At 43.7% G+C, this 26015-nt stretch overlaps 1 protein-coding gene across 1 annotated transcript in view; it reads left to right on the top strand.

Moving 5' to 3' along the window:
* The window catches only part of DRP2 (dystrophin related protein 2), a 353198-nt gene extending 331693 nt beyond the window's left edge, over positions 1–21505 (top strand). The window contains exons 22-23 of the mRNA XM_044306534.1: positions 17450–17551; positions 21359–21505. Of these exons, the coding sequence (XP_044162469.1) occupies positions 17450–17551; positions 21359–21402 (146 nt within the window). The 3' untranslated portion in view covers positions 21403–21505. The remainder of the gene's footprint in view (positions 1–17449; positions 17552–21358) is intronic.
* The last annotated feature ends 4510 nt before the right edge of the window (positions 21506–26015 follow it).

Genomic DNA, 26015 nt, shown 5'->3' with positions numbered 1-26015 from the left:
CCGTGGGGGCCGATACCTGGGAACCCATGCCAGTCGGCTGTTTGTGATGGCACTGGCACTTGCAGTAGTGCCACGGCCTTCTCTTAGCTTTTCCTAGGCCATGTGACTTCACGTTAATTGGTCACATGGCCTAGGCGCTGCTCAGCCCCATTGAACTGAGCTGCGATACCAATGTCAGCAGCTATTAAATGGATGGCACTGTGCTTGGTGAGCAGAAAGAAGGCTGTGGTGCTACTGTGAGCCTTCTATAAAAGATGATCAGCGGGGTTCCCGAGTAGGGATCGACCGATTATCGGTTTTACCGATATTATCGGCCGATATTGAAGATTTTGACTGTTATCGGTATCAGCATGTATTTTGCCGATATACCGATAACGTACTGGGAACACAGATCGCGCTGCTGACAGCGCTCTCCGTGTTCCCTCAGCAGCAGCACAGGGGAGAAGGAGCAGTGTCTCCTCCCCCTGTGCTGCTGCCGCTGCAGCCAATGGGAGGACAGGGGAGAAGAGAAGGGGAGGGGCTGTGGCCACTGCGCCACCAATGAAGAGAAATCTCTCATTCATTCAAATTGAACAGGAGGCGGGAGCTGCAGAATGACATAGCCGGCTCCCAACCTCTATGAGCTGTAGCTGCGATCCTCGGTTAACCCCTCAGGTGCCGTGGATCGCAGCTACCGCTCATAGAGGTCGGGAGCCGGCTATGTCATTCTGCAGCCAGCTCCCGCCTCCTGTATATGAATAAATGAGAGATTTAGCTTCATTGGTGGCGCAGTGCGCCCCCCCAAGCCCCCCAGTATATTAGTCATTGGTGGCGCAGTGCGCCCCCCCCCCCCCAAGCCTCCCAGTATATTAATCATTGGTGGCGCAGTGCGCCCCCCACCCCCACATTAAAAACATTGGTGGCGCTGTGCGCCCCCCCCCCCCCCCCCGTATTAATCATTGGTGGTGTAGCGGATCCCCTCTCCCCTGCTCCTCCGATCGGAGCCCCAGCAGTGTAATCCTGGGGCTCCGATCGGTTACCATGGCAGCCAGGACGCTATTGAAGCCCTGGCTGCCATGATAAGCTCCATGCTGCTGTGTGCACAAAGCACAGAGCAGCAGGGACAGTGAAAGCTCCTGTTCACCCTGATGGATCTCTATCAGGGTGAATAGGACAAGGGTTCTAGTCCCTAAGGGGGCTAAAAGTTAGAAAAACAAAAAAAAAGTTAAAAAAATAAAAACACCAAAATATTAAGTATAAATGGAAAAAAAATTCCAGAAAAAAACAAAAATACACATTAACAATAAACATAAATTTTCAGCAGATTTGTGTAGGAATTTAAATTTTTTTTCAAAAATGAAAATTCCCAGAATATCGGTATAAATTATCGGCTATCTGCCTGAAAGTTCACAAATTATCGGTATCGGCCCTAAAAAATCTATATCGGTCGATCCCTAGTCCCGAGTGTCAGAACCCTCACCGATCAGATGCTGATGACCTGTCCAGAGGATAGGTCATCAGTTAAAAATATCTGAAAACCATTTTAAAGGGTATCTGTCATCAACTTTATGCCGCCCATACTAACAACAGAATAAAGTAGAGATAGGTGAGTTGATTTCAGCGGTCTGTCATTTATAAGTTAAAAGTAAGTGGTTGCCGAGAACCAACATCACAATCATTGCAGACTGGGCCAGGAAAAGAGTCACGGCCACCTGAGAAGAGTCCTGGTTATTCATGAATTCCTGCTCTCCTGCCCACCTGCTGATGACTGACAGTCTAATACTGAGTTTTCTCCCTTTCTCTCTAGGAGAGAACTGCCAACCATCAGCAGATGGGCGGGGAGAGCAGGAGCTCATGAATAACCATGACTCTTCTCAGGTAGATTTGACTCTTTTCAAGGCCTGGGCTGCAATGATTATGATGCTGGTTCTCGCCAACCACTTACTTTTAGCTTATGAGTGACACACCGCTAAAATCATAATTTCTGGCACTAATTTATGCTGCCCGCAGTGAGATCAGCATAAAGTTGATGACAGGTTCCCTTTAACCACCTCCCGACCGCTGTACGCGTATATGCGTCCGGGAGGTGGTTGCTTTATTCCTCCTGGACGCATATACGCGTCTTCTCGCGAGACGCGAGATTTCCTGTGAACGCGCGCGCACAGGCGCGCGCGCTCACAGGAACGGAAGGTAAGCGAGTGGATCTCCAGCATGCCAGCGGCGATCGTTCGCTGGCAGGCTGGAGATCCGAATTTTTTAACCCCTAACAGGTATATTAGACGCTGTTTTCATAACAGCGTCTAATATACCTCCTACCTGGTCCTCTGGTGGTCCCTTTTGTTAGGATCGACCACCAGAGGACTCAGGTAGCTCAGTACAGTAGCACCAAACACCACACTACACTACACCCCCCCCCCCCCCGTCACTTATTAACCCCTTATAAACCCCTGATCACCCATGATCACCCCATATAAACTCCCTGATCACCCCCCTGTCATTGATCACCGCCCTGTCATTGATCACCCCCCTGTCAGGCTCCGTTCAGACGTCCGTATGATTTTTACGGATCCACGGATACATGGATCGGATCCGCAAAAAGCATACGGACGTCTGAATGGAGCCTTACAGGGGGGTGATCACCCATATACACTCCCTGATCACCCCCTGTCATTGATCACCCCCCTGTAAGGCTCCATTCAGACGTCCGCATGATTTTTACGGATCCGATCCATGTATCCATGGATCCGTAAAAATCATGCGGACGTCTGAATGGAGCCTTACAGGGGGGGTGATCAGTGACAGGGGGGTGATCACCCTGATTACCCTCTGTCATTGATAACCCCCCTGTAAGGCTCCATTCAGACGTCCGCATGCGTTCTGTGGATCCGATCCATGTATCCATGGATCCGTAAAAAATCATGCGGATGTCTGAATGGAGCCTTACAGGGGGGGTGATCAGTGACAGGGGGGTGATCACCCTGATCATCCCCTGTCATTGATAACCCCCCTGTAAGGCTCCATTCAGACGTCCGCATGCGTTTTGTGGATCCGATCCATGTATCCATGGATCCGTAAAAAATCATGCGGACGTCTGAATGGAGCCTTACAGGGGGGGTGATCAGTGACAGGGGGGTGATCACCCTGATTACCCTGATCACCCCTGTCATTGATAACCCCCCTGTAAGGCTCCATTCAGACGTCCGCATGCGTTCTGTGGATCCGATCCATGTATCCATGGATCCGTAAAAAATCATGCGGATTTCTGAATGGAGCCTTACAGGGGGGGTGATCAGTGACAGGGGGGTGATCACCCTGATTACCCTGATCACCCCCTGTCATTGATAACCCCCCTGTAAGGCTCCATTCAGACGTCCGCATGCGTTCTGTGGATCCGATCCATGTATCCATGGATCCGTAAAAAATCATGCGGATGTCTGAATGGAGCCTTACAGGGGGGGTGATCAGTGACAGTGGGGTGATCACCCTGATTACCCTGATCACCCCCTGTCATTGATAACCCCCCTGTAAGGCTCCATTCAGACGTCCGCATGCGTTTTGTGGATCCGATCCATGTATCCATGGATCCGTAAAAAATCATGCGGACGTCTGAATGGAGCCTTACAGGGGGGGTGATCAGTGACAGGGGGGTGATCACCCTGATTACCCTGATCACCCCCTGTCATTGATAACCCCCCTGTAAGGCTCCATTCAGACGTCCGCATGCGTTTTGTGGATCCGATCCATGTATCCATGGATCCGTAAAAAATCATGCGGACGTCTGAATGGAGCCTTACAGGGGGGGTGATCAGTGACAGGGGGGTGATCACCCTGATTACCCTGATCACCCCCTGTCATTGATAACCCCCCTGTAAGGCTCCATTCAGACGTCCGCATGCGTTCTGTGGATCCGATCCATGTATCCATGGATCCGTAAAAAATCATGCGGATGTCTGAATGGAGCCTTACAGGGGGGGTGATCAGTGACAGGGGGGTGATCACCCTGATTACCCTGATCACCCCCTGTCATTGATAACCCCCCTGTAAGGCTCCATTCAGACGTCCGCATGCGTTCTGTGGATCCGATCCATGGATCCGTAAAAAATCATGCGGATGTCTGAATGGAGCCTTACAGGGGGGGTGATCAGTGACAGGGGGGTGATCAGGGAGTCTATATGGGTGATCACCCCCCTGTCATTGATCACCCCCCCTGTCATTGATCACCCCCCCCCCCCCCCCCCGGTAAGGCTCCATTCAGACATTTTTTTTGGCACAAGTTAGCGGAAATTTTTTGTTTGTTTTTGTTTTTTCTTACAAAGTCTCATATTCCACTAACTTGTGTCAAAAAATAAAATCTCCCATGAACTCACCGTACCCCTCACGGAATCCAAATGCGTAAACATTTTTAGACATTTATATTCCAGACTTCTTCTCACGCTTTAGGGACCCTAAAAAGCCAGGGCAGTATAAATACCCCACATGTGACCCCATTTCGGAAAGAAGACACCCCAAGGTATTCCGTGAGGGGCATATTGAGTCCATGAAAGATTGAAATTTTTGTCCTAAGTTAGCGGAAAGTGAGACTTTGTGAGAAAAAAACAAAAAAAAAATCAATATCCGCTAACTTATGCAAAAAAAAAAAAAAATTCTAGGAACTCGCCATGCCCCTCATTGAATACCTTGGGGTGTCTTCTTTCCAAAGTGGGGTCACATGTGGGGTATTTATACTGCCCTGGCTTTTTAGGGGCCCGAAAGTGTGAGAAGAAGTCTGGGATCCAAATGTCTAAAAATGCCCTCCTAAAAGGAATTTGGGCCCCTTTGCGCATCTAGGCTGCAAAAAAGTGTCACACATCTGGTATCGCCGTACTCAGGAGAAGTTGGGGAATGTGTTTTGGGGTGTCATTTTACATATACCCATGCTGGGTGAGAGAAATATCTTGGTCAAATGCCAACTTTGTATAAAAAAATGGGAAAAGTTGTCTTTTGCCAAGATATTTCTCTCACCCAGCATGGGTATATGTAAAATGACACCCCAAAACACATTGCCCAACTTCTCCTGAGTACGGCGATACCACATGTGTGACACTTTTTTGCAGCCAAGGTGGGCAAAGGGGCACCTTTCGGATTTCGCAGGCCATTTTTTACACATTTTGATTGCAAGGTACTTCTTACACATTTGGGCCCCTAAATTGCCAGGGCAGTATAACTACGCCACAAGTGACCCCATTTTGGAAAGAAGACACCCCAAGGTATTCCGTGGGGGGCACGGCGAGTTCCTAGAATTTTTTATTTTTTGTCACAATTTAGCGGAAAATGATGATTTTTCTTTTTTTTTCTTTTTTCCTTACAAAGTCTCATATTCCACTAACTTGCGACAAAAAATAAAAAATTCTAGGAACTCGCCGTGCCCCTCACGGAATACCTTGGGGTGTCTTCTTTCCAAAATGGGGTCACTTGTGGCGTAGTTATACTGCCCTGGCAATTTAGGGGCCCAAATGTGTGAGAAGAACTTTGCAATCAAAATGTGTAAAAAATGCCCTGCAAAATCCGAAAGGTGCACTTTGGAATATGTGCCCCTTTGCCCACCTTGGCAGCAAAAAAGTGTGACACATCTGGTATCGCCATACTCAGGAGAAGTTGGGGAATGTGTTTTGGGGTGTCATTTTACATATACCCATGCTGGGTGAGAGAAATATCTTGGTCAAATGCCAACTTTGTATAAAAAAATGGGAAAAGTTGTCTTTTGCCAAGATATTTCTCTCATCCAGCATGGTTATATGTAAAATGACACCCCAAATCACATTCCCCAACTTCTCCTGAGTACGGCGATACCAGATGTGTGACACTTTTTTGCTGCCAAGGTGGGCAAAGGGGCGCATATTCCAAAGTGCACCTTTTGGATTTCACCGGTCATTTTTTACACATTTTGATTGCAAAGTTCTTCTCACACATTTGGGCCCCTAAATTGCCAGGGCAGTATAACTACGCCACAAGTGACCCCATTTTGGAAAGAAGACACCCCAAGGTATTCTGTGAGGGGCATGGTGAGTTCCTAGAATTTTTTATTTTTTGTCGCAAGTTAGTGGAATATGAGACTTTGTAAGGAAAAAAGAGAAAAAAAAATAAATCATCATTTTCCGCTAACTTGTGACAAAAAATAAAAAATTCTAGGAACTCACCATGCCCCTCACGGAATACCTTGGGGTGTCTTCTTTCCAAAATGGGGTCACTTGTGGCGTAGTTATACTGCCCTGGCAATTTAGGGGCCCAAATGTGTGAGAAGTACCTTGCAATCAAAATGTGTAAAAAATGGCCTGCAAAATCCGAAAGGTGCACTTTGGAATATGCGCCCCTTTGCCCACCTTGGCAGCAAAAAAGTGTCACACATCTGGTATCTCCGTACTCAGGAGAAGTTGGGGAATGTGTTTTGGGGTGTCATTTTACATATACCCATGCTGGGTGAGAGAAATATCTTGGCAAAAGACAACTTTTCCCATTTTTTTATACAAAGTTGGCATTTGACCAAGATATTTCTCTCACCCAGCATGGGTATATGTAAAATGACACCCCAAAACACATTCCCCAACTTCTCCTGAGTACGGAGATACCAGATGTGTGACACTTTTTTGCTGCCAAGGTGGGCAAAGGGGCGCATATTCCAAAGTGCACCTTTTGGATTTCACCGGTCATTTTTTACACATTTTGATTGCAAAGTTCTTCTCACACATTTGGGCCCCTAAATTGCCAGGGCAGTATAACTACGCCACAAGTGACCCCATTTTGGAAAGAAGACACCCCAAGGTATTCTGTGAGGGGCATGGCGAGTTCCTAGAATTTTTTATTTTTTGTCGCAAGTTAGTGGAATATGAGACTTTGTAAGGAAAAAAGAGAAAAAAAAATAAATCATCATTTTCCGCTAACTTGTGACAAAAAATAAAAAATTCTAGGAACTCACCATGCCCCTCACGGAATACCTTGGGGTGTCTTCTTTCCAAAATGGGGTCACTTGTGGCGTAGTTATACTGCCCTGGCAATTTAGGGGCCCAAATGTGTGAGAAGTACCTTGCAATCAAAATGTGTAAAAAATGGCCTGCAAAATCCGAAAGGTGCACTTTGGAATATGCGCCCCTTTGCCCACCTTGGCAGCAAAAAAGTGTCACACATCTGGTATCGCCGTACTCAGGAGAAGTTGGGGAATGTGATTTGGGGTGTCATTTTACATATAACCATGCTGGATGAGAGAAATATCTTGGCAAAAGACAACTTTTCCCATTTTTTTATACAAAGTTGGCATTTGACCAAGATATTTCTCTCACCCAGCATGGGTATATGTAAAATGACACCCCAAAACACATTCCCCAACTTCTCCTGAGTACGGAGATACCAGATGTGTGACACTTTTTTGCTGCCAAGGTGGGCAAAGGGGCGCATATTCCAAAGTGCACCTTTTGGATTTCACCGGTCATTTTTTACACATTTTGATTGCAAAGTTCTTCTCACACATTTGGGCCCCTAAATTGCCAGGGCAGTATAACTACGCCACAAGTGACCCCATTTTGGAAAGAAGACACCCCAAGGTATTCTGTGAGGGGCATGGTGAGTTCCTAGAATTTTTTATTTTTTGTCGCAAGTTAGTGGAATATGAGACTTTGTAAGAAAAAAAAAAAAAAAAGAAAATCATCATCATTTTCCGCTAACTTGTGACAAAAAATAAAAAGTTCTATGAACTCACTATGCCCATCAGCGAATACCTTAGGGTGTCTACTTTCCGAAATGGGGTCATTTGTGGGGTTTTTCTACTGTTTGGGCATTGTAGAACCTCAGGAAACATAACAGGTGCTCAGAAAGTCAGAGCTGTTTCAAAAAGCGGAAATTCACATTTTTGTACCATGGTTTGTAAATGCTATAACTTTTACCCAAACCATTTTTTTTTTGCCCAAACATTTTTTTTTTATCAAAGACATGTAGAACAATAAATTTGGCGAAAAATTTATATATGGATGTCGTTTTTTTTGCAAAATTTTACAGCTGAAAGTGAAAAATGTCATTTTTTTGCAAAAAAATCGTTACATTTTGATTAATAACAAAAAAAGTAAAAATGCCAGCAGCAATGAAATACCACCAAATGAAAGCTCTATTAGTGAGAAGAAAAGGAGGTAAAATTCATTTGGGTGGTAAGTTGCATGACCGAGCGATAAACGGTGAAAGTAGTGTAGTGCCGAAGTGTAAAAAGTGCTCTGGTCATGAAGGGGGTTTCACCTAGCGGGGCTGAAGTGGTTAATGTAATTTTTACCTCATAGTGAACACTAGTGATGGACAAACATCGGCCAGGACGTTCACTTTATGTTTCAATGAGCATTTATTGGGATTTTTAGCATAGGTAAGCACAAAAACTTATAACAATATCAGTTATTAGATTTTGTTACATAGAACAGAAATATTTCTTAGAGGTATACACACATTTGTTCTCAATTTACCTTATACTCAGAATAACAGTTATGTTCTTCCAGATATGTGGAGTAGTTACATTGAGCAGCGGCATATTATATCATAATAATGATACAGATCTTCTAAAGATATACTGTAACGCATGTCTGAGGCATGGGAGGAAGACAGCCATGGTTCCCACACTTTTTCTTAAGTAGAAAATGTGTCAGTACGAATAGATGACATCCTTTTGCACTGGAGAATTTTATTAATTCAATCCAGTACTGCTTGAAAGCTGAGCGAATTGGAGCGCCATTTAAAAGCAATGTGCATTCTAGCTGCCATCAGTATGAATTGGGATAGTTTGAATCTGGCATACGTCAGCCAGTAGGGTTTATCACCCAATAAACATAGAGGTAGCGTCATTGGGTAGTTACATTTTAGTATTGTTTAAAGCAATTTGTTGTCTGGGCCCAAAAACGTTTGACAACTGGGCAAGACCACCAAATATGTAGCATTGATGCCTCTTCATAACAACCCCTGAAGCACTTAGGAGAAACCTCTGGGTAAATACGGTGGAGTCTGGCGGGTACCATATATGTTCTGTGGAGGATCTTAATTGAGGTGTCTGCTAGTGTGACTTGCCAGGACCCTTTCGTGAGAGTCTGGGATCTTTGATACCACTTGGAGGATGGGTATTCCTGTTGCAGATCTTCCTCCCATGCTTTCATATAAGGTAACTTATCACCTTCAGGAAGGGTGCTAAGTGACTTATAAATCCATGATAATAAACCTTGTCTGTATAGTGAGTAAGTAATAAATCACCTAATCAAGCTGTGGAATTTACCCCGTTTGAGCGTTTGTACGGACCTTAAGAAAGAAAACACTTGATTCATATGAAGGTATTCCCTGACAGGAGGAGAGTATTTTTCTTTAAAGTCCGTAAGAGAGATTAATTTGCCTCTAACTAAGAATCTGTGCAATGTACAGAGACAATTAGTTAGCCACCAGGTGAGGTTGGGATGTTGGAGACCTGGGGGAAATGTGGGGTTCCCTAGCAGGTGCATTAGAGGAGATGGTCTGGATTGTAGTGCATGTTTGAATCTGACCGATCTCCAGAGTATCAGTGAGTAATACGACAGGAGGGAGTTAGAGCGTATGGAGTGCGGAATATGGTCCATATTCCAAATCAGGGCTCTCCAAGTACAGGGGGTAATGTTGGAGTTCTCTATCGCGATCCACAGAGGGTGCATCTTTGGGTCCAGGTGACTTAGGAACATTTGGGCTAATCTGGCTGCTTTATAGTATTTCACAAAGTCTGGGACTGATAGCCCTCCTAGTGATTGGGCCTGCACATGGTTACTTTAGAAATACGCTGGCGTTTATGTGCCCAAATGAACCTAAGTACATCTCTTTGAATAGATCTTAGATCCTTTATGGAAATTGGAACTGGAAGGGCTCTAAATAGGTATAGTAGTCTCGGGAGGATTACCATTCTAATAATGTTTATCCTACCCACCCATGAAATCTGAAGTGATTGCCAGGATATCAAATCTTGACAAATCTTTCGGTATATTGGTATAATTTATTTTATAAGTTGCTTAAAGAACATTTGGCAGCGATAACCCTAGGTAAGAAATGTGTTGAGGTTTAAATTGGAAAGGGAATTTCTGTAGTAATAATGCTTTAGTTGTGGTGGGGATGTTACATAGTAGCATTTCAGATTTGGTATGGTTAATTGCGAGGCTTGAGGTCTTGGTGAAGGAGTCTAAAAGTTTTAAAAGGGAGGGGAAGGATATGATGGGATTGGTAATAGATAATAGTAAACCGTCGGCAAAGAGACTTAGTTTAAATTCAGTCCCACCAATTGATAATCCTTTGATGTCATTGTGGGATCTTATGTGATTAGCTAGGGGTTCCATGGCTAGGGCAAACAGCGCAGGGGAGAGCGGACACCCCTGCCTCGTTCCTCTTTCAATCGGGATAGGGGAAGCCAATGTGGTAGGGAGTTTAAGATTGGCTTCTGGTTTGGAGTAGAGTGCTTGGATAGCCATAAGGAAGGGACCCCTAATTCCCATAGTGGAATCAAAGTATCAAAAGCCTTCTCAATATCTAGTGCCAGAAGGGCTAATGGGGTCTTGGTTGTATTAGAAGTGTGTATGATGTTCATGATTTTCCTAATATTGTCAGGTGCCTCTCTTCCTGGGATAAATCTTTGTGGATAAGATCTGGAAGTAGTCTATTGAGTCTACTTGCTAGTATCAAGGTAAAACGTTTGTTGTCTATATTCAGTAATGAAACTGGCCTACAGTTAGATGGGAGTAAAGGGTCTTTGTTAGGCTTGGGTATAACCTGTAATTGTAGCTTTAAGGAATTCTTCAGGGGGTGCAGACCCTTGCTTTAGTTGGTTGCAATAATTTGTAATATGGGGAGTAAGTATAGGGGCCAGTTTATTATAGTAGAGGGCAGTGTATCCATCTGCCCAATTTGAGGGACTTAATGGTGTGATCCACTTCCTCTACTGAGACTGGTTTGCACAATTCTGACTGTGATTCTGGGGTCAATACAGGTAAACTTATTGATGATAGGAAGTCATTATCCTGGAAGCCAGAGTTTCCTCTAGGGGGCAGAATAGAGTTGTTCGTAGTATTTGTGAAAATCCTTTGCTTTAAGTTGGCTAGCTAGGAATTTATCTGGCTTGTTGGCATATCTATAATAGAAGGAGCCTGCCCAGCGAAGGGCTTTCTCCGTATTATTAGTGAGGATCATATTTAGTTGTTGTTTTACATCTTTTATGGCTTTTAAGAGGTATAGTGAAGGAGATCTCTGATGAGCCCATAGCAGCTTACTCAATTTGGATTCTAGGCCAACTTGGGTCTAGGTTCGTTCCCGTTTTTGTCTGGAAGCAATACTTATCAATTTGCCCCTAATATATGCCTTATGCGTTAACCATAACATCATAGGTTCAGTTTCAGGGGTTGCATTATCAGCAAAGAAATTGGAAAGGTCTTCCTGTAGTTGGGTGAGTATAGTAGGGCGAGTCAGGAGGGATTAATTTAATCTCCAGAGTGGCGGAGTGCAACTTTGACTGGGGACTGTAAAATCTGAAATGACCATATCATGGTCTGACCAGGAAGACACTACATGTCTGGAATACGACAAATAAGGGAGGAGTGATGTGGATGCTAGAATCATGTCAATACGGGAGTAAGGTTGATGGGCTGAGGAGTAGTATGTGTAACTCCTTTGCGGGCCATTATATTCCCTCCAGGTATCAGCTAAGAAGAGGGATTGTAAGACGTGATTAATCTTGTTTGTCTGGGCCATAGGGCGTGGGGTTGTGGGGGGAGCTGAACGGTCTAATACAGGGTGGAGAACAAAATTGAAATCCCAACACCATATTATTTTTTGGTATGAGAGTGATTCGATTACCCTACTCATGCTCTCCAAAAAGGTAATGGGATCCTTAATAGGAGCGTAAGTATTAACCAGACATAGAGTTTCCTCTTTGTAAGTCCCCACTAAAATAACATATCTCCCATTTGAATCAATATGTGAGTGAGTGACAATTAGGGGGAAGGAGTTTTTCAGCAGCGTGATTACTCCTCTGCATTTTGATGTGAAGGTAGATGAAAAAGCTGTCTTTCTCTTCCTAGGGGAATTGAAACCCCTCACACTATGAGTTAACAGTTTACACATAGTGAAGATGTAGAAGGTGTTCTTACTATTATGATAACGCCCGACGTCTTCTTCTCCCAGACACGCCTCCCGCTCAATGATCTGTACCGTCACAGTATCCCAAGTGGTATACATATGTATAGTCTCCAAGAAAAAAACAATAACATAAACAAACGTTAAAAGGACACAATTGAACATAAAGAGGTATAATGAGCTGTTAAGCCCCCCCCCAAAAAAACTGATGTAGATGGGATAGGTGGGGAGAGAATCAGCCATAAGATGGCCAACAAAACCTTTCCACATAAACCCAGGGTTGGGGTCAACATGGAAATCTGCATCACCGATTCCCTGTAATAAAGTAACATAGCCTTGTGAACATTTCTAGCTCATACTACAAGAGATCCAAAAGGTTTAGATCATCATAGAGGCGAACGGCCCCGTTAACATGTTGGTTATGATGCAAGAGTTATGGGAGGTTCAGGTGATCCTTGGTCTGTTCGGACCATTAGAGGCTGGGGTAACTTTGGTCCAGACTCTCGCTGGTCGTTGTGGCATCGGCGAAGAGGTTGACGATGCTTGAAGGTCATAGTGTATCCCAGAAAGAAAAAGTATAGACAGTATTTGGTGTGAAAATTTAGGACAAAAGCAGCGGTGCCCTTAATAGAGTAGGTTCAGTCTCCTAAATAACAAAATTAAACAATGGGTGCGTGAGCTTCAGAGCAGGTATCTTGACCCGGTGTTGGAATCAGCGGTTGGTGGCTCATGACGGGATCTGAGGACCAGCAGGAGGTGTAAAACAGTTTCCCTGTATGAGAAATACGTACCTGTGACTGTTGCTTCTGAAAGCTGGATGCGATTTCAGTTCCCCATCCTTATAGGATTTCATTTGAACGACTGACATAGATCACTGACACATAGTGTGTCCCAGCCCACTGCAGTGCTTCAAGTCCCTCTGACGCCGAGTGGACCGTATGAGAGCGGGAATTTAATTGGAAAGTTAGGTTGAAGGGGAATCCCCATCTGTACCTTATTTGCGCTTTCTGTAAGGCCTGGGTAACTGGCCTCACCTCTCGTCGTCTACGGAGTGTAGATGGAGCTAGATCCGCATAAAGGTGCCACTGAAGTAGGCAGTCCCGGTAAATCGGAGAGACCTTTGGTTGCTGCTAAAATTTTATCTCTCGTTTCTGGATGGTAAAACTTGATGATTATATCCCTTGGCAAGTCTGAACTGCGTGGCTTCCCCAGAGCCCTGTGAACCCGGACCAGCTTCAGGAGATTCAACTCCGCGTGTGGCAGTAAGGTTGTAAACAGGGCGGATAGGGTGGATTGCAGATCAAGAAACGACTCAGGGAGGCCTCTGACCCGTAGGTTTCCTCTCCTGGACCTGTTCTCAAGGTCCTCTATTTTGAGTTCCAAGTCTGCCAGCTGTGCTCCGTGGGAATTAATGTCTTCCCTGTCACGGCCCAAAGCATCTGAGATGTCATCGGTTCTTGTCTCTAGTTCCGAGACTCTGTTCCCTAGATCTGATCGAAACAGGGCTGCTATATTCTTATATAAGTCATCCTGACCTGTGCAGCATTCAGCCTTTGGTGAGGGTCATCTTCGGGGTCCCTTGCATTAATTTTAAGGCTTAGTGGAGCACAATAAAGGCGCTGATATAAGGGCTATTTCGGCTTGCGGTGCGGAGCTCACTGAAGCATGTCCTCCTCGTGAGCCACGCGCATGCGCCCTCCTCCAGGATGTTCACTTTAAAGGGGTTGTCCAAGTTATAGTTATTGATGACCTATCCTTAGGATAGGTCATCAATATCAGATCGCCTTGGGTCCGGCACCCCAGCCGATCAGCTGTTTGAAGAGAAGGCACGCGCCGTGTCAGCGCTGCCTCCTCTTCACTGTTTACCTTCTCACCGTTGCATCTGCAGCGGTGAGCAGGTGTAATTACACCCAAGCCATCCTATTCATTTCAATGGGATGGATCGCTCCTATACAAGTGTATAGGGGCGATCCGTCCCATTGAAATGAATGGGACGGCTTTAGTGTAATTAAATCTGCTGCAGATGCAACGGCTAGAAGGTAAACAGTGAAGAGGAAGCAGCGCTAGCACGACGCGCGCCTCCTCTTCAAACAGCTGATCGCCCGGGGTGCCGGACCCGATCTGATATTGATGACCTATCCTGAGGATAGGTCACCAATAAATATAATTTGGACAACCCCTTTAATGGCAGGCGAACCTGAAAAACCTTCAGGTCATATTTGCAGCCACCAAATACTTACTAGAAATGCAAAAATAGTCCAACAACATGGACAGTAACATACCAGAGGGGGATCAATGACAAAAATTCCCACAAAAAATATGTATTTTAATCAGGGCCCATTTTTATTCGTCTAAAAGGGAAACTCTCAAAAATGTGCCCTGCTGGAGCCTAGAAAATTTGTATTTTTAGGCCTTGGGAGTACAGGCCCCCAAAATTAGGCATTCACCTGACAGAAAAGAACAAGTGATTATGTGGCTGGAGGTATGTTAAACGGTCAGTGGATAACAATTTTACTGTAGGCCAGTACAGGCCCCAAAAATTAGGCATTCACCTGACAGAAAAGAACAAGTTATTATGTGGCTGGAGGTACATTAGGCGGTCACTGAATAACAATTTTACTGTAGGCCAGTGGAGTACAGGCCCCAAAAAATAGGCATTCACATGACAGAAAAGGCCTTTTATGCCGCTGTATATACATAAGATAAGGACCATTCTATGTTCTGGGTGGTGGCAGATATGTGTGGGCTGGCATGAGGAAATTCAATTACACAGGGTCATCAGAGGTGTTAATATCCTCCGAGATCCATGCCTCATTCATTTTTAGAAATGTGAAGTAGTTCACACTGTCGTGAGCTAGGCGAGTGCGCTTATAGGTCAAGATCTCCCCTGCTGCGCTGAATGTCCTTTCGGACAGGACACTCGAGGAGGGACAAGGCAATAGTTCCATGGCAAATTGTGCCAGCTTTGGCCACAGGTCAAGCCTGCACACCTAGTAGTCTACGGGTTCCTCGCTTCTCAGAGCATCCACATCGGCCGTTAACCTGATGTAGTCGGACACCTGTCGGTCTAGGCGTTCCCTGAGGCTGGATCTGGAGGGCGGCTGTCGATGGGTTGGCTGCAAGAATCTCATATACAAAGTGACCAACACATCTTCAAACTGCCCTCTTCTTGCAGGCGCATTAGGATTGGTACCCGCAATTGTTTTTGCTGTGGGTAGAAATTCCTCTGCCAGCGCCCGCATCAGCAGAATGCAGCATCTCTCGCAGCAAGGCCTGGAAATGCTGCATTCTGCCAGCCTTCTGTGATGCTGGTAACATGTCCACCATTTTGTGTTTGTACCGGGGGTCTAAGTATGATGCCACCCAGTACTGGTCCTTGCCCTTTATGCTTTTTATACCGGGTACCTCTTCAAACACTGGAGCATGAAGGCCCCCATTTGCACTGAATTGGAAGCGGTGGAGCACCCTGGCTCCTGCTCATGACCCAGGAGAATGTTGTCCTCGGTCTCCTTCCCCCAGCCACGGACAACACCAGAGATCTCCAAAATGTTTAAAGTCCCCCTCAAAGCCTGCTCTTCTTGTTCCCCCTCCCCCCAGCCACCAACCCCCTCTGACTCCTGCTGACTTGTCTAATATGGAGTAGCCCCCTCTGGGAATTCATTCAGCACTGAAACTTCCTCATCTTCCAGCTCATGCTCCTCGACGGTTTGATCAATGACACGACACAATGCATGCTCCAGAAAGAAGGCGTGAGGTACGATGTCGCTGATGGCGCCCTGGCCGCGACTGACCAGTTTGGTGATCTCATCAAATGGTTGCAGAAGTATGCATGCGTCGCGCATGAGCAGCTACTGGCACGGTGAAACAAGCCAAGCTCCCCAGAACCTGTCCTGCTGAAGAATTCGTACAGGTGGTCGTTAATGGCACGTTGCTGCTGGAACAGCCTATCAAGCATATACAAGGTGGAGTTCCAGCGCATCACAAATCAGACGTCTGGTGGGCAGGTGGTGTCGCCACTGAACTTCAGCAAGGCGATTCATGGCTGTGTAAGATCTTCTAAAATTTTCCTGGCCTGCTGCAAGAAATCCTGGACCCCGGGGTACAACCAAATAACAACAGTTTCATGGCCTCTCACCAAATCAAGACCATACTCAGAGGTATTCAGAAAGCAGAACCCTCACATACAGCCCAGAGGCTTCTCATAGATAACCATATCTTTAAAGCATTATCCAACCTGCTTGACTCAAAACCATTTGACACCAATACAAACTATCATCAAAACAGCAATATACTTGGCTTTCTATGGATTCCTGAGGCCGAGAGAATTTACTACTACTTCCACGACCCAAACTACTCCTTTCCTCCTTTTTTCCCACTTGACAAAACATATGGATCATTACATCCTGACCTTACCTCACTCCAAAAACAGTCAGCGCATACCCGTAAACATTCCGTACTATCCCACGCACAACAGATGGTGTCCAGTCAGGGTTCTTGATGCCTACATACAGCATCATAACTTTCTACCCTCACAACCATTACTACAGCTGCAAGGTTCAGTACTCACCACTACAACCTTCATGACCTACGTCAGGTCTTCACTCACACAACTGGGCCTCAACCCAGCCAACTACTCAGGGCACTCCTTTCGTATAGGAGCCGCGTTCACAGCCTCCAGTGTAAACATCCCAACTCATGTTATCAAAACATTGGGGCGCTGGAAGTCATCCGCTACATACCTAACCCAGTACAAGAATTAAGGGATGCTTTCAAAAACATGTCTGGTTGATAAAATGCGTATGTATTGGTCGTCTGTAAATAAACTTGTTTACTTCAATTTTGCCCGCTTCTTTCTCAGGCCTACCTCATCCTCGGTTTCGGCACACCACAACCGACTGCGCTTTTATTTTCCTACTCTCCTATGGTATTCCTCACTGTACTATTGTAAGCTCCTAACACAAATATATATATATATGTACACAATATATCTATATACACACACACACAATAACCAGGGGCGTAGCTAAAAGCTCATGGGCACTGGTGTAATAGTTCAGCCTTGGCCCCCCCTTCCCTCAGTGGTTTGTGGCCAGGGGCAGGGAAGCACATAGCCTTTATGCTGCCTGAGGTAAAAATGGAAATGCCCCCCACGCCAAATTCTTGACCTAACCCTTTCCCTCCAGCCAGAGGTGTAACTTGACCAGCATGCACTTTCTATAATACTGGTGTCTTCTTATGCAGCACAAGGGTCTTTGGGCCCCCCAGGCTCCTGGGCCCGGTAGCGACTGCTATCTCTGCACCCCCTACAATATTGTTTCTGTATGATTCTTTCCAGATGATGTGGACAGAGGAACTAGAGAAGTGAGCTTACACCTGGAAGATATCATGGAAAAACTACGGAATGCTTTTCCAAGTACAAGAGATAAGGAATTATGCGGTATGTATATAAAGTGTGTATTTTTTAATTTGTTTTACTATTTGTTTTGATTGTTTTATGTTTTACTAATTTTACATAATAAATACAGTTTCTTTCTTTTGAATTTGTGTTTGTGTCACCATTTTCTGAAAACCATGGTAACATTTTATAGTACAGAAAACTTTCTGATCACATTTTATTCCATAATTTGTGTGCAGTATAATTGACATGCGAACAAATTTGAATATCAAAGATAACCTAAGTAAATATAAAAACCAGTTTTTAAATAATGATTTAATTTATTAAGGAAAAAAAGCAGAAACCTGGCCCTATATGAAAAAATAATCCCCCCCCCCCCCCCCCATGAATTAACTGTGATTAACCAGTTTTTGTAAAGCAAAGCAATTTCACTAGCCACACCTAGGCTTGATTACTGCCAGACCTGTAGAATCAAGAAATCACTTAACTCCTTCACGCCCTCCACTGTATATGTATGGCGGAAGATGAGGGAACCTATTATTCTGCCCTAATAGCCCAAAGCCTCAAGCAGGATTCAGCAGCTATTAGTGGAATATACCAATACAGGCCACTAGGTGACAGCACTGTATTGGTATATTGAAAATGAAATGTTCAATGATGGCTATATAGTTATCAATTAACACAATGGGCAATCCAATGATTGCCAGTTATAGTCACCCAGGGTGACTTAAAAAAGTAAAAAAAAAAAAGGGAAAAAAAAGTTTTAAAAAATATAAATGTTCAAATTACCCTTTCCCCAAAATCAAAATACTTAGATCAATCAAAAATACACATCATGGGCATCGCCACATGCAAAAATGCCCATACTATTAAAATATAACAATATTAATTCCATATGGTGAATGGTGTAACAGAAAAAAAAGTTTTTAGAAAAAAAAAATCACATACACTTAAAAATGGTATCAGTGAAAAGTACAGATTGCCCTGCAAAAAAATTAGCCCTCGCACAGCTCTGTAAGCATAACTACAAAAAAGTTATAGGGGTCAGAATATGGTGATGAAAAAAAATATTTTTTCAAGGTTTAAATATTTTTTTCAGTATTAAAACGCAAGAGAAAACTATACAAGTGTGGTATACTTGTAATCGTACTGGCCTAGAAAAAACAAAACAAAAAAAAAAACAAAAGGCAGAATTGCTTTTTTTTTTTTTTTATCCAATTCTACTCCATTTTTTATTTTTTCCCGCTTCCCACTACATTATATGCAACTGTAAATAGTGCCATTACAAAGTACAACTTGTACTGCAAAAAAATGAGCCCTAATAAGGCTAAGTGAACAAAAAACTAATAAAAAAGTTATGACTCTGGGAAAGCAGGGAGTGAAAAACAAAAATGCAAAAAGAGAAAAGGGCCTGGTCTTCTAAGGTTTAAATAGAACCTGTCTGACAACATGAAGTAGGCTAAAAGATCTCAAAAAGCAAAACATCATTCCTCGATCTGAAGAAATTCAAGAACAGATGAGAAAGTCATTGAAAGTCTGAAAAATGTCATGCTGCCCCTTTAACAGTGACCTTTACAGTGACCGCCCCTTTAACAGTGACTTTCACAGTGACCGCCCCTTTAACAGTGACTTTCACAGTGACCTCCCCTTTAACAATGACTTTCAAAGTGACCGCCCCTTTAACAATGACTTTCAAAGTGACCGCCCCTTTAGAATCGGTGCTGGATGCGCAAAGTTATGTAGAAGCCAGCGTCTCTAAATAACCTTGGTGATCCACCACCAGCTATAGGGCTTATTAAGGACCAGTGTCTAAAACGCCAGTCTTAATAAATGTGCCCCATTTTACTATGTTAAAAGGGACATTCAGCTTATTTGTTTATAGACTAGGAAATTATAAAATTTTCAAATATACATGTATTTAAAATTGTTCTTAAATAACTTCTTATATCAGGTTGTTGACCCCTATCTGCACAGTAGGTTAAAGGGAGTCTTTCACCTAATCTGAGCGTTTATAGACGCTTTGACCCTCATTACAATCGTACCTTTCTCTTCTGTGTCCCTCGTCCAGATAATGAAAATAACACTTTTTAAACTTATGCAAAAGATCTTCTGAAGGTGCCCAGGGGCGGCGTTACTGGGCGATGTGCCCAGAAAAACACACCTCCAGTCGGCGGACGTCACAAGCGGCACCAGAGGACGGCGGGCTGGGAACTGGCCCGCACCTGCGCACTGCTCTGCCCATTATGGGCAGAGGAACATCCTTTCATATTGCGCATGCGCCGGCCGCCTGTCTTTAGTTGGCCGGCGCATGTGCAATATGAAAAGCTGTTCCTCTGCCCATAATGGGCAGAGCAGTACACAGGTGCGCCGCCGTCCCAGCCCGCCGTCCTCTGGTCCCGCTAGTGACGTCTGCCGGCTGGAGGTGTGTTTTTCTTGGCACATCGCCCAGTAACGCCGCCCCTGGGCACCTTCAGAAGATCATTTGCATAAGTTTAAAAAGTGTTATTTTCATTATCTGGACGAGGGACACAGAAGAGAAAGGTATGATTTTGCCCATGTGAGCAGTCAGTCCTATCTAATGCATTAATGGTCTAACTGAAATATGGCATCAGTCATGTGACACCCCTCTGACATTCGGTAAGCAACTTTGTTACATGACATACATGTATGTGCTGGGTCAGCACACAGGACACTTCCATGGGATAACCCATTGTGACTATTACAACTACTTCATTGTATGGGTGTTTACATGGCTGCCTATTTCCAGGTGATTTGCAAAATGACTGCCTGTCTATAGGTGATGCTGTTAATAAAGATAACTGTAAAGCAAAACACATACATTGGAGACAGGGAGAGCACTGACAGATGCTGCTGCAGGCAGTAATGCTGTATGTACTGTATTCACATGTTCTGCATCTCAAACTGCTAATCACCTGATAGATATGTGAACAGTTAGGCCCCATTAACACAACTGTGGGACCGACGGGTTGTTTTGCGAACTGCAATCCGCAATCCGCAGCGAAAGATAGGAAATCTTTTACTATGGGCTTCCCGATCAATGCCTCCATGACCTATCTTTTGCCGCATCTTGTGGATCGCAGACCCATTGTGAGACGGACCCCCACCAATCAGGTATTGATGGCCTATCTTAAGTATCAGCCATACAAATGAAACACCCTTTCATTAAATCTTCTATATTCTTCTTATTACACTTTTCTGTATTAACCATCATATGACAGATTTTTTTCCAGCTGCCATACTTACTGCATAACAGTCTGATCAGTGGAGGTGCACACTCCTGCGGCACATAGGTCTGTCCGCCTAATCCGGCAGACAAGAACCAGCTGGATACAAACCACAGCGTGCAGCAGTTTGTGTCCGGCCAATTTTTGCCAGAACGCGGCTGATCTACGGTGGACCTCATACTTAATGGGGCCGGTGGGAATACCGTTTGTATCTGTCAGTGCCGGCTCCAGAGAATTGATGCTGCAGGTGTGAAACTAGCCTTACTGATGATTTTCTGGCAGAAGCCTAGAGAGGTTGAACATTTTTGCATAAGCCCCTTGGTATGTAGCTCAGAATTTTGACACAGCTTACACCAGTGGACTTTATACTAAGAAAGACTTATTAAGAACCTGTCTTACCAGTAAAGTTCTCCCAATGTCTTTCCTTATATTTCAGCTGTGCAAGTCACATGAAAGTTTAAAAAAACTATCACTTGGATCAATACATTTATATTTCAGCTTGGAGTGGGGAGTGGGTCGCTAGAGCAACGGGCAATCAGCACTTTTGTTACGCGTTTGTCTGTGTGATGAGACATTTTATCTTCCAATCTTTTTTACGTTGTAGATGTTGACACTGCAAAACGGGAGTCTCCGACATTGCCGCTGTGATACTGGACGTCCTACAAATGTATTGATTTGGCTTAAGAATAAGCGACTTTGAAGAAGTGATGTTTACATTTCACGGCCAATGAAAAGGTGTATCAAAAATTAAAACCTGACAGTTTTTACATCTAAAGCAATGGTTTGTTATATCCAGAGACTTCTGTGGACAAGAGAAAAACATTGTGTGCAGTTAACCTACAGACAATCTGGTTATTAAGCTTTTTTTAAAAAAAAATAATAATATGAAGCATTTTCTTTGTTACTGAATACATTTGATAGCCTTAGATAATCTTGATAAAATTAGGTTTAAAGGCAAACTATAATGTTGATTTTGGACCATTATCTATAGTATTACATGAGTAGTACTGCAGTTATGAAGTACTGCTCCAGACTATGTATTTCAGGGCAGAAGGGAAATCAATATAGTGACCTGGACTCCCTATTATCTGCAGTGCTGCACATGAATTACAGTTGATAATAGTCCAAAATCAGGGTGACAGATTCCCTTGAAGTGGATGTTAAAGGGGTTATCTCAGGAATTTAAAACTCGTTACAACTTTTACTCATTTATCTGAAATACTTTATCCTTTCTGTGGCAGCTCATCAAGCACCTGCACTTTCCAGGATGCATTGCAATTATCGCTTGTTAACCCCTTCCTCCACCGGAATGAAAAAGAAAAAAAAAGGTCCCGGACATATAGCCCCAGAAATACATATAGGGGGAATTTATCACGAGGGGAATAGTTGAAGTCAGTTTTGCTTGAGTCTGTGTTGGTGTACTTTATGCCACATTTATCAAAAGTTGGTTGTTGTTTGAGAAATTTGTCTCATCCTTAAACCTAAGGCCTCATTCACATTTCCGTGTCCGTCTGACATCCGTGAAATAATCAGTCCGTGTTTCATCCGTGAAGTATCCGTGTTTGTTCTTTGGGTTCTCTTTTTGCCCTCCGCGTGTCACTTGTATTTCACGGACACTGCTCAGTGCATCTCCCATCAGTGGTCAGTGAAAAACAGACCTAACCAAAGATGGATGCCATCCGTGTTGTGTACGTGATTTTCACGGACCAATAGTCTTCAATGGATGTGTTTGTACCACATCACGGACCAAAATAGAACATCTCTCTGTGATTTTTTTTATTAACCCATGGTCAGTAAAAAAATACTGATGTGTGACCAAACATATTAAAATCAATGGGTATGTATGCTGTCTGCAGAAAAGGCAGACAAGCACACATCAGGGAAATACAGAAAGATGAATGAGGCCTAACGCGTTAGTCAAGAAAAGCTACTCCAGTTTTCCTACTGGAGTAAGAGGGTGACTTTTTTGCCACTTCTTAAAAAAGTTATAAAAATGGAGTGAAACTCATTCACATACAGTAACTAACTACATCCACTTTCCCAACCATATTTCAGTGATGTAAAAATGCATAAAGTTGCAACATTTTTGCACAAGTGAGCCCAAAATCTTTTTGAAGACAGAATTTTGGAGTGAAGGCATGATAAATCAGAGCCATAGGATGTAACCCCCCCCCCCCCCCCCCCCCCCCCAATTTCCTTCTGAACTGTCTGGAGATATATAGTTATTTATTTCTATTAACCTAGATCAGGCATCCTCAAACTGCGGCCCTCCAGCTGTTGTAAAACTACAACTCCCACAATGCCCTGCTGTAGGCTGATAGCTATAGACTGTTCGGGCATGCTGGGAGTTGTAGTTTTGCAACAGCTGGAGGGCCGCAGTTTGAGGATGCCTGACCTAGAGGTAGATTAGGAATGAATGAAAAGCGTCTGGGCTGCCTCCCCTGCTTCTCTATCACTATACAAATACTGAGGGGTGAGGAAGGGAGCAGGAAAGCGACGGAACATGTTAGCCCAGGAGAAGGTGGACTGGGAGGATAAATAGCAAGGGGCTTTACTCAAAAACACAAACAACTAATAAAAATAAAAAAAACTACCAATAATAATACTTAATTAAAATGTGTCTGTGCCCTATTCATTGTATAGTAATAATTTTCATGCGATAACCCCTTTAAGTCTAAGTATTAAAATTTCTTTGTACACAGGGGCAGATTTTGGAAAATTGTCTAAGAAAAAAACGTAGCGTCACATTTATTGGTCGCTATTGACAGCAGTAATTTTTTCAAGACCAGTGTGAGAAATTAATTTGATTGGTTGGTTGCTAAGGGCAACAAAGACTTTCTTTCAGGGTGTTTCATAATTTTCTCCTAGTGTTTTGGTTTTTGGTACTGTAGTTTCGTGGCCCAGTTTCAAAACACAGCAAGCACATAGTATGGCAAAAAAAAGAAAGCCTGTACAAAGTAAAAAACGCCATGAAAACTCATTTTCACAGGCTTTACAAAATGCTGAAAACCTGTGTGAAGGGGCCCGAAAGAAACTCTGAATAAGGCCTTCTGCACATGACCGTATCTGTTTTTGCGGACCATAAATCGCTGATCTGCAAAACATGGATACCAGCCAAGTGCATGATACAATTTTTTATGACTCCTGCAGAAATGTCCTATCCTTGTTCACAAAACAGGCAAAAATAAGACATGTTATATTTCTTTGCGGAGCTGCGGAATGGACTTCCAGATGCGGACAACACACGGGTTTGCAGTCCGCATCTTTTGCTGCCCCCATTGAGATGAATTGGACCAAAACTACTACTGTGTGCTTGAGCCCTAACAGAGCATTTCCACTGCTCGGCAGTATATATTAGTGTCTTCAACTAAATGTTTTACAAGTACCATGAAATAATGAAGTTTTGCAAAAGGTAAATCTCAGGCTTTGAACGTGTACATCTATGTTTGCTCATAGAAAATGCCATTAATAAAGTGGAAGGGACAATCAGAAGCCTAACAGTTTAACAAACAAACCCATCTCCTCTTTAGGGCTCAAGCACACGACCGTATGCCCTCCGAGACATACGGTCAGTGAGTAGGCCATATGTCCCGGAGCAGCATACATTGTGTGCACAGCTTCATAGGTTACTATGATACTGTGCGCATCGGGCTGCCTGCGGGACTACAGTCCTGCACTCATATGATCATATGAGTGCAGGAAAACAGTCCAACGGGCAGCCCGATGCGCACAGTATCATAGCAACCGGCTCTTGTCTAGTTTTGCAGAACTTACAATATTAGGGCTTATGTATACGGCTGTTGCGTGCTATGGAGACCGCAATTTGATGCACGGGCATCATCCGTGTGGCTGTCGCAGATGGATCAAGACCCATTCAACTTGAACAGGTCCGTGATCCGTCCACACCACAAAAAAATGGGTGGACTCGATGTTTGCGGCCCGTAATACGGCCACAATGGCATGAACCCTTAGGCCTCTTTCACGCGGGCGTTGTTTTTTGCCCGGATAAGATGCGGGTGCGTCGCGGAAAAATGCATGATTTTTCCACGCAAGTGCAAAACATTTTAATGCGTTTTGCACGCGAGTGAGAAAAATCGGCATGTTTGGTACTCACAGGGTTTGGATTGTGTAGATTGTATTATTTTCCCTTATAACATGGTTATACAGAATGCATAGTACAATAAGGCTGGAGGGGTTAAAAAAAAATTATAATAATTTAACTCACCTTAATCCACTTGTTTGCGCAGCCTGGCTTCTCTTCTGTCTTCATCTGTGAGGAAAAGGACCTGTGGTGACGTCACTGCGCTCATCACATGGCCAGTCACATGATCCATCACCAAAACTCGCCCGTGTGAAAGGGGCCTTAGTATGTTTCTTTGTGTTTTAATTTTGAGAGGTGATTTAGAATTGGATGTAATTTCAGTTATGCACACTACATGAAAACTATAAGCAATGATAATGAGCATACACCGACTGTCCACTTTTGAGTTTGAGAGATATTTGTCTGTTGGGAAGAAAGGTTTACAATTTATTTTATCTTAGCAATAAGTGCTAGTTTACACATCATAACGGATATTTCCATCATAAGAATCAAATCGCCTCTTCCCACGAGACCCTGGGGGGAGCTTCGCTGTGATTTCAGTCAGGCCCCCGCCACAACTGCCAGGATCAGGGTGAACTCTTGATCCAAGTAATATAACTTAGATGACACGTTCAACTGTGACCACAGCATCTTAGGTGTTTGACAGACATAGGGGGCTCTCACTGGTTGGCCATGTGATTGCGATGCAGAGGTTGTCAGTGCAAAGCATTATACAAGTGATCAAAGGATGGAAGCTTCAAGTCCCCTAAGGGGTCCAAAAAATGGTTCACTATAAAATAATTAGATTAAAAAAAACTAAATGGATTTTTATTTTTTCCATTCCTTATCACCCAAAAATTATAAAATGTGTCAAATTATGCAGCAACTACAACTCATTCAGCAAAAATGCAGAACAAAAATGACCTTTTTCTGTAAAATTATTATTTTAAAATTAACTTTTATTGTGATAAACTATTAAAATGTAGAAAACATTTGTACCGACCCATAGAATAAAGATAACGTTATTTTGACTGCATGGTAAACAGAGGGAAGAAAAAGTAAAAGTAAAATGGTGTATTTGCTGGGGGGGAGGGGAGGGGGTTGAAGTTCATTATGATAGGTACCATTTAATGGGAACCTGTGATTACAGTGTGCCACATTCAATTGATTACAGTATGTA

Source organism: Bufo gargarizans, chromosome 9 (genome assembly GCF_014858855.1).
Source record: "Bufo gargarizans isolate SCDJY-AF-19 chromosome 9, ASM1485885v1, whole genome shotgun sequence".
Classification (NCBI taxonomy): domain Eukaryota; kingdom Metazoa; phylum Chordata; class Amphibia; order Anura; family Bufonidae; genus Bufo; species Bufo gargarizans.
The sequence above is the reverse complement of the archived record's forward strand: the minus strand, read 5'-3'. Positions and strand labels throughout refer to the sequence as shown.